General features: G+C 47.8%; 1 protein-coding gene across 1 annotated transcript in view; it reads left to right on the top strand.

The window, feature by feature from the left end:
• Window positions 1-1,476: 1,476 nt before the first annotated feature.
• The window catches only part of LOC132882486 (E3 ubiquitin/ISG15 ligase TRIM25-like), a 34,836-nt gene continuing 26,544 nt past the window's right edge, over window positions 1,477-9,768 (top strand). The window contains exon 1 of the mRNA XM_060915601.1: window positions 1,477-2,107. Coding sequence (XP_060771584.1) covers window positions 1,532-2,107 — 576 coding nt within the window. The 5' untranslated portion in view covers window positions 1,477-1,531. The remainder of the gene's footprint in view (window positions 2,108-9,768) is intronic.

Below are 9,768 nucleotides of genomic sequence, written 5' to 3'. Positions count from 1 at the left end.
CAGCTTCAATGTGATTATAGTCCCATTTATTTGCAGTGGTGCTATCCATTTGTCTGCTTTAACAGCGTTTATCTGTGCTTTTGGTTCTTCTTCACAGTTCACCATGCCAACAAAGAATGTGTCATCTGAATCCGGATCTTCCACGACATTCACCGATTTTCCTTTCTGTTTCTCTTTTCTTTTTGAAAAACACTGTTTGGCGAAGTGGTTCTTGCCCTGGCAGTTGCTGCATTGTTTACCGAAGGCAGGACATTCTCTTGGCTTGTGCTGTGTGCCGCATCATTTGCACTGGAATTGCCCTGTTTTCTGTCCGCTACCCTTTCCTTGATGAGCGTTGTGTAGCTTGGACACGGCACCAACGTCTGCTGTTTCTCTCACACTCACGTTGCCAGTTGCTACTTCACTGAACGTCTGTACGTGCTTTTTGCTAAGTTCACTAGCATGGCAAATCTTCACTGCTTCTTCTAGCTTCAGTTCAGTTTCTCTTAGCAGTCTTTCCCTAACCTTCTTATCTTCGATGCCAAACACGATCCGATCCCTGATCATTGAGTCTTTGAGAGTGCCGAAATTGCATGACTGTGCCTTTATCTTGAGGTCTGTGACAAAACTATCAAAACTTTCTCCTGGCTGTTGCAGCCTCGAACGGAATACATCTCTCTCGTATGTCTCGTTTTTCTTAGGAGAACAATGAGCTTCGAACTTGGCTAGCACAGTGTCCAACTTTAAGCGGTCTTCTCCCTCCTCATAAACAAAAGTATTGTATACTTCAATGGCTTGTGGCCCAGCTATAGTTAGCAGTAAAGCTACTTTTCTGGTGTCCGGTTTCGAGTCCAGCCCCATTGCTTCGATGTAGAGCCGAAACTGCTGCTGAAAAGTGCGCCAATTGCTGTCAACATTCCCGGTCAACTTCAGGTGCTCCGGTGGTTTCAACTCCATCATCGTCGATTTCTTGGCGTTGCAGTCAGCTTTTCGAACCGTAGCCTCACTCAGTTTACTTTGTTCACTCCTGGTACCATGTTTTGTTCTTCATTTTGAAATAAAAGAACGATGTTTAGCACTTTGTATTTTATTAAACACGGAGCATATTTACATGCGTCTTCACTGAATCATGTCTGTGCTAAATCTCCTCTGTGTACAATGTTAACCATTCATTAATAAGGAACGCTACTGACACCTTGTGGTAGGAGGTAGAATTACACATCAAGACAATGCCCATGTTAATTGTGATTTTGATGGGTTCCTTTTCATTTGGTTGTCATTCTGTTTTGATTTTTTGGTAATGCATCCTTGGGTTGGCGAAAGGCACTATATAAATTAAACTTCTTGTTGTTGTATTCCTTGTGAATCTTAGTGAAGAAGAACTCTTTGACATGGTCTGAAGTAATGATCATAAAGGAAAGAAAAAAAAAAATTCTCAGTGAGTCACAAGGAAGCAGGAAGTCTTTTTCACTTATCTTATTGCCGAGTCGAAAGCAGACAGACGTTCAGGAACTTCACAAAGACTTTTCAGTGGTGTTCTGCTGAGATTAAAATGGCAATGTCAGTGTTCCGAGATAGAGATCAGTACAACTGCTCAGTGTGTTTGGATCTGATGAAGGATCCGGTGACGATTCCCTGTGGACACTCTTACTGTATGAGCTGCATCGAAGCCTACTGGTCACAGAATCAGATCGGTACAACTCGATGTCCTCAGTGCAGACATGAATTTCCTACAAGACCTGCACTGAACAAAAACACAATGCTGGCTGAAATCCTTGAGGACCTGAGGACCACCACGTATGAGAGTTCCCTTCCTGCTCTGGCTGTTGCTTATCCAGGAGAAGTTGAGTGTGATTTCTGCACTGGTGTAAAGCTCAGAGCGGTGAGATCATGCCTGGAGTGTCGGGCAGCGTACTGTGAAACACATCTCCAGCCTCACCATGACTTTCCTGCTCTTCGGAGACACAAGTTAATCGTTGCCACCAGGATTCCGACGTGTCCGAGACACGATAGACTGCTGGAGGCTTTCTGTCGCACCGACAACACGTGCATCTGTATGAGCTGTGTGGTGGACGCGCACAAAGGCCATGACACGGTTTCATCTGCAGCAGAAAGAGACCAGAAACAAGTGGGACACTTTCTTATTATTAACAATCATTTATTTTAGAGCACTGTCAGAAATAATAAATACCTTTTATTGCTTAAACTTTAGTGATTAGTTCATGCCTTATTTATAATGGTCTTATATATTTGTTTTATGTTCAACATAACTTCATAAGCAAATGAGCATTTTAAAACATAGGGCTATTCATTGTTTAACACAGCATGGGAAAGACTTTCTTGGGAAAAAAACATTTAAAATAATATTTTTTCTGAATAATATTAAAATGTTAGAAGTAAATGACTTCTTATATTTTGTAAAAATCCATGCTAACTTTTGACAAGCCTTCATTTGGGCTCTTGTGCTCTCACAGTCTTGGGCTGTAGGGGAGTTGCCTAGAATTCTGTGAACATTTCATCATGAACTTTGGTTTATTACTTTTAAATAAATTCACAGACTCTGAACAGATAAAACATTTCTGGTTTAAACTTGAATCAGGGATAATAAACTTGCTACACTGTCGCCTCACAGCAAGAAGGTTCTGGGTTCGAACCCAGCGGCCGGTGAGGGCCTTTTTGTGTGGAGTTTGCATGTTCTCCCCGTGTTTCCTCCAGGTGCTCCGGTTTCCCCCACAATCCAAAGACATGCAGGTTAGGTTAATATGGGACGACCTTGGGCTGAGGTGCCCTTGAGTGAGGCACCGAACTCCCAACTGCTCCCCGGGTGCTGTTAGCATGGCTGCCCACTGCTCTGGGTGTGTGTGTGTGCTCATTGCTCATGTGTGTGCGTTCACTGCTTCAGATGGGTTAAATGCAGAGAGGAAATTTCACAAGTGTGTGATGAATAAAGTTGTTCTTTCTTTCTTTCTTTCTTTCTTTCTTTCTACTCATCATTAAAGAGTCTCTTTTCATCATTAACTTTTTTTTAAACAAGCCATGTTATCACTTCAATAATTAGACCATTAAGGCTCAATGGAACAAAAAATAAATCTACAAAAGTCTGTAATTTTCAGCCCTTTCTGAATGTGTTGTAAGGAATCTTTGGTCTGTCATCAATAATTTACTTGAACAGATGTGGCTGGATAAACTGCAACAGAGGATTTGCTACAGAAACCATGAGTGTCAAGTCACTGAACTATGGCCAGTTCATACAGTTATCAGCTCTGCTTATCCTTGTTTCTGGTCATAAATATGCCTTGTACAGACCTCACAGCTTCTTGTAATCAACGCCATTGAGGAAATGGAAAGCTTTTTGTAACGTGGCATTGAGAACCTAGTTAAACTTTAAGGGACTTGCTTTGTATTCTTCTGTGTTCCACAGACTATCATGAATGCAGAGAAAACTCAACCTCAGACAGCCCCACCATTGCAATTAGCTAAATGAATCCTGTGAGCTCTTCAGAAAAACTCGTGTACATGTCTAACACAGGTTTCCAGGAGGAGTATTTCTACTACAGATTTGTCATAATACCATATGTGTCCTCCCCGTTGATCTTAGGAATGCTTTTCATGTAACATACTTCAGTCAGTATCCATATCTCATTCAGAGCTGTGAGAATTAACAACAATGGGGCCAACCCTATGATTGATATGGACAACCCAGCCTAACTAAACTTCTTGAAGGATTCAGAAATCAGAAATGCTTTAATAATCCAAGGGACAATGGAGTATATCTGCAGTTGCTCACATGCAAGTAGGGAAAAGTGATTACAATATTAAACAGATATGTAACGTATGAAAGATGCAAACATATATAAAATATGTAAAATGTAAACCATATATTGCATATAAATAGCCGTGTGGAAGGAAATAGCCATGCGGATGGAATAAATAAACTTATTGCACAGTTATTGTTAAATCCAGCCACTGCGGGTGCATAAGCGTACTCTTGGTGCTGGTCCCAAGCCTGGATAAATGGAGAGGGTTGCGTCAGGAAGGACATCCGTCATGAAACTGTGCCAAATCTCACATGCGGATTGAAAAGATCCACTGTGGTGACCCCTAATCGGGAGGAGCCAAAAGAAGAAGATGATTGCATAGTTATTGTTACAGTTATTACACATAAGCACAACCTCAATTCCAAAAAGTTGGGACACTGTGTAAAACATAAATAAAAAAACAATGTGAAGATTTGCAAATCTTGGAAACCCTACGTATATTTAATTGAAAATACTACAAAGACAACATATCAATTGCTGAACCTGAGAAATTGTATTGTTTATTGAAAAATATATGCTCATTTTGAATTTTATGTCAGTGACACATTTCAAAAAAGTTGGGACAGAGGTGTGTTTACCACTGTGTTGCATCACCTCTATTTTTAAGAACACTCTGTAAATGTTTGGGAACTGAGGAGACCAATTGCTGTAGTTTTGAAAGAGAAATGTTGTCCCATTCTCGCCTGATATACAATTTCAGTTGCTCAACAGTTCAGGGTCTCACATCTTTGTCGTATTTTGTGCTTCATAATGCGGCAAACATTTTAAATGGGAGACAGGTCTGGACTGCGTGTTAGGGTTTTGCTGGGATTCGAACCTGGTTCGTTGGTGTGATAATCCAGCAAACCCCCACTAGGCCACCAGGGGGATGACTCAAATGCAGAGGCGTGAGGCGGAAGTAGAAAAAGAATCAAAAGGTTTATTTAAACTATATACACTATATACAGGGCAAAACAAAAGACAAAAAAAAAACCAAAGAGTATAATCCAAAAGAAAAGCAAAGTGCAAAAATTCAAAAGCTAAGAAGATCAAAAAACACAGTACAAAGGAAACTGGAGATAAACATAACAGCACAAAGACTCCGTGACAAGAGGACTGAACTCAGGGGTATAAATAGACAAACTAATTAAGGACACAGGTGAAGATAATTAGGCAATTAACACAAACACAAAACACAGGAACAGTGGCGGCCTCTAGAGGCCAAAATAAACACGACATGAAAAGGAAATAACAGCGGCCTCTAGAGGCCAAAACAGTCCTAGTCCTAACAGGACCCCCCCCTCTAGGAGCGTCTCCTGACGTTCCCAGGGCGATCCGGATGGGCCGAATGGAAGTCCCGACATAGTTCTTTATCAAGGACATCCCGAGCAGGAACCCAGCAGCGCTCCTCAGGACCATAGCCCTCCCAGTCCACCAGATATTGCAACCCGCCGCGGACCCGGCGGGAGTCAAGCAGGCGATTCACAGTGAACACAGTCTGCCCCTGGAAGATGCGGGGGGGTGGGGGGTTCCTAGGGGCAGGGGCATACGTAGACGTCAGTACGGGCCGTAACAGGGAAACATGGAAAGTGGGGTTGATCCTCAGAGTCCGGGGCAACTGGAGCCGGTAGGAGACAGGGTTCACCCTGCGCACCACCTTGAAGGGGCCAATGTAGCGAGGAGCAAGCTTGCGGTTCTCCACCCGCAGTGGAAGGTCCTTAGTGGACAGCCAAACACTCTGCCCAGGGCGGAAAGCGTGTGCAGGTCTTCTATGGCGGTTGGCCTGAGTCTGGTTGGTTCTGGAGGTCTGTATGAGGGTCTTCCTGACCTTGCTCCAGGTCTTGCGACACCGTCTCACATATTGGTTGACCGAGGGCACCCCCGCGTCCTCCTCCTGGTCCGGGAACAGAGGTGGCTGGAACCCGAATTGGCACTGGAATGGTGACAGCTTGGTGGCCGATGACTGCAGGGTGTTGTGGGCGTACTCCGCCCATGGCAGCCAGGTGCTCCACGATGTCGGGTTATCCATAGCCAGGCCTCGCAGGGTGGTTTCCAGGTCCTGGTTGAGCCTCTCCGTCTGACCATTGGACTGTGGGTGAAACCCAGAGGAGAGGCTGGCAGTGGCTCCGATGACCTTGCAGAACCCGTGCCACACTCGGGAGGAGAACTGGGGCCCTCGGTCTGAGACGATGTCCTGTGGAAGACCAAAGACTCGGAAGACATGATTAAACAAAAGTTTCGCAGTTTCAAGAGCAGAGGGGAGTTTGCACAGTGGTATGAAGCGGCAGGCCTTGGAGAATCTGTCAACTAAGACCAAAATGACCGTGTTACCTTGTGACTCAGGGAGACCCGTGATAAAGTCGACTGCCACGTGGGACCAGGGACGCCGGGGAATGGTCAGAGGATGCAGGAGACCCTGGGGACGCTGTCGTGGGTTCTTGGTTCTGGTGCAAACCTCACAGGACAGGACAAATGACCTTACTTCCTTCTCCATGTTAGGCCACCAGAAGCGTCTTTTCAGGAAGTCCAGGGTCCTCCGAGCTCCCGGGTGGGCGGTGAGAGGGGAAGAGTGACCCCACTGGAAAACCTTGGCCCGGGCTTGATGTGGGACGTACAAGAGGCCTGGTGGCCCCGTCCCAGGACCGGGGTCCTGGCGTTGGGCTCGTCGGACAGCCTCCTCAATACCCCAGCGGACAGGGGCCACAATCCGGGACACAGGGATAATAGGCCCGACTTCATTCTCCCTGTTAGTGGCAGAGAACAGTCTGGACAGTGCGTCAGGTTTGGTGTTCTTGGAGCCGGGGCGGTATGAGAGGGTGAAGTCAAACCGACTGAAAAACAGGGCCCACCTAGCCTGTCGAGGGTTCAGTCTCTTGGCTTGCTGGAGGTACTCCAGGTTCTTGTGGTCAGTCCAAACCAGGAATGGATGTTGTGCTCCCTCCAGCCAGTGCCTCCACTCCTCAAGGGCCAGTTTGACCGCTAGCAGTTCTCGATCCCCCACATCGTACCGGGACTCAGCAGGACTCAGGCGGTGGGAGAAGTAAGCGCAGGGGTGCAGCTTTCCTTCCGAACGTTGAGAGAGCACCGCGCCGACACCACTGTCCGAGGCGTCCACCTCCACGATGAATGGTTGGGAGGTGTCCGGGAGAACCAGAATGGGTGCCGTGCAGAAGCGGTCCTTGAGGTCTTTGAACGCCTTTTCTGCCTGAGGAGACCAGCCATAAGATCCACCTGTCCCTTTGGTGAGGTCAGACATGGGTGCTGCCACAGAACTGAAGTTCCTGATGAACTTGTGGTAGAAGTTAGCGAATCCTAAGAACCGCTGAACCTCCTTAACGGACTTGGGAGTAGGCCAATCCCGGACGGCCAGGGTCTTGGCAGGGTCCATTTGGAGTTGGCCTGTCCGTACAATAAATCCCAGAAAGGAGACCTCGGGAACATGAAATTCGCATTTCTGGGCCTTGGCGAACAGATTGTTCTGTAGCAGCCTCTGGAGAACCTGGCGGACATGGTGGCGGTGCTCCTGCACGGTCTTGGAAAAGATAAGGATGTCGTCGAGGTAGACAAAAACGTATAGGTTAATCATGTCCCTTAAGATGTCGTTGATTAGGGCCTGAAAAACAGCTGGTGCGTTGGTGAGTCCGAAGGGCATCACCTGGTATTCGTAGTGCCCAGACGGGGTGTTAAAGGCAGTCTTCCACTCGTCTCCCTGTCGGATACGGATGAGGTGGTATGCGTTCCGTAGGTCCAACTTGGTGAAGACGGTGGTGCCTTGGAGCAGGTCGAAAGCTGTGGACATCAGTGGAAGGGGATATCCGTTGCGCACAGTGATCTTATTCAGGCCCCTGTAATCAATACATGGTCGGAGCCCCCCATCCTTCTTGCCGACAAAGAAGAAGCCGGCTCCAGCAGGTGAAGTGGAGGGTCGAATAAACCCAGAGACCAGGGCATCTTTGAGGTATTCCTCCATGGCCTTGCGTTCTGGCTGAGAGAGTGAAAACAGTCTGCCACGAGGAGGGGTAGTCCCAGGGAGCAAGTCGATGGCACAGTCGTAGGCCCGGTGCGGAGGAAGAACGGCGGCCCTGCTCTTGCTGAATACCTCCTTGAGATCCCAGTACTCTGTGGGAACTTGAGATAACTCGATGAGATCAGGGGGCTCGGCAGGAGACACAGGAGAGCTAGAGAGCAGACAAGAGGCATGGCATGCAGGGCCCCATTCCACAACCTGGCTTGTTACCCAGTCTATGCGAGGGTTGTGGCGAGTAAGCCAAGGAAGGCCTAGAATAACTGGGAACTCAGGTGAAGGAATCAGGTGCAGGGATATTTCTTCCTTGTGACCTTGAGACTGGAGGAAAACTGGAGAAGTAACTTGGGTGACTCTTCCATCACCTAACGCTTGGCCATCGAGGGCAGACACAGACAGTGGGACTTCAAGAGGTGCAGTCGGAATATTGATGCTTTGGGCGAAGTGAATATTCATAAAGTTCCCAGCCGCCCCTGAGTCTATCAAAGCTTGACAAGAGTGGACAGACTCACCCCAGGAGATGGAGACCGGGATGTAGATTCCTTGGCCAGGGAGTCCGGGAGAGAGGGTAGGCCCCGTCACAACCCTCCCTCGGCTGGACGGGGCGGTCCTTTTCCCAAGAGTTCGGGACATGATGCTCGGAAGTGACCAGGCTTGCCACAGTAGATGCAGCACTTGTCCCTCCTTCTGCGCTCCCTCTCAGATGCGGAGAGGCGAGTACGACCCACTTGCATGGGTTCTGGACAGTCACTGAAGGAGGTAGATGGTCTCCAGGTAGAGGTAGGGAGGCTGGGGGGGCTCAAGGCTTGGTGGCGTTCTCTCATCCTGTTGTCCAGACGAATAGCATGTGAGATGAGGGTTTCGAGGTCACTTGGGCATCCAATAGAGGCCAGACCGTCCTTGATGGGGTCAGACAGACCATGGTGGAAGGCTGACACCAGGGCAGTCTCGTTCCATCCACTTACTGCTGCGAGTGTTCGGAACGAGATGGCGTAATCTGCGACGCTTCCTCCTTGCCGGATGGACATGAGCTTTCGGGCTGCGTCGGTACTGATGTCTGCCTGATCGAAGACCCGAAGCATCTCTTCAGAGAACAGCTGGAAATCAAAGCACTCAGGTCCCTGTCTTTGCCAGATAGCAGTAGCCCAGGCTCGCGCCTTACCAGCTAATAAGGTGATCACAAAGGCAATCTTGCGGCGATCCGTAGTGTAGGTGGTAGGCTGAAGCTCAAAGGTGAGTTGACACTGGGTAAGGAACTCTCGGCACTCACTGTGCTTGCCATCATACCTCTGTGGTGCAGGAAGGCTGGGTTCGCGAGGTGAAGAAGGCAGCATTGCAGGAGGCACTGGAGCAGGAGTGGGAGCTGGATCAGGAGCAGGAGATGCAGGCAGAGATGTCAGCTGTGCCAGGGTTTTCCCAATTTGCTGAAGCAGTTCCTCGTGGCGAGCGAGGGCCTCACGTTGGCTGGTGAGCGTACGTCCATGAGCGTCCATGGTCGCTCCGAAGCGTGTCAAAGCTGCCATAATTCCCTGAAGGTTGGCCGGGTAGACAGTTGAAGCAGCCTCTGCTGAGTCGGTCATGACGGAGTCTTTCTGTTAGGGTTTTGCTGGGATTCGAACCTGGTTCGTTGGTGTGATAATCCAGCAAACCCCCACTAGGCCACCAGGGGGATGACTCAAATGCAGAGGCGTGAGGCGGAAGTAGAAAAAGAATCAAAAGGTTTATTTAAACTATATACACTATATACAGGGCAAAACAAAAGACAAAAAAAAACCAAAGAGTATAATCCAAAAGAAAAGCAAAGTGCAAAAATTCAAAAGCTAAGAAGATCAAAAAACACAGTACAAAGGAAACTGGAGATAAACATAACAGCACAAAGACTCCGTGACAAGAGGACTGAACTCAGGGGTATAAATAGACAAACTAATTAAGGACACAGGTGAAGATAATTAGGCAATTAACACAAAC

This window comes from Neoarius graeffei, chromosome 3 (assembly GCF_027579695.1).
Source record: "Neoarius graeffei isolate fNeoGra1 chromosome 3, fNeoGra1.pri, whole genome shotgun sequence".
NCBI lineage: Eukaryota > Metazoa > Chordata > Actinopteri > Siluriformes > Ariidae > Neoarius > Neoarius graeffei.
Note: the sequence above shows the minus strand (reverse complement) of the source record. Positions and strands in the feature narration are given on the sequence as shown.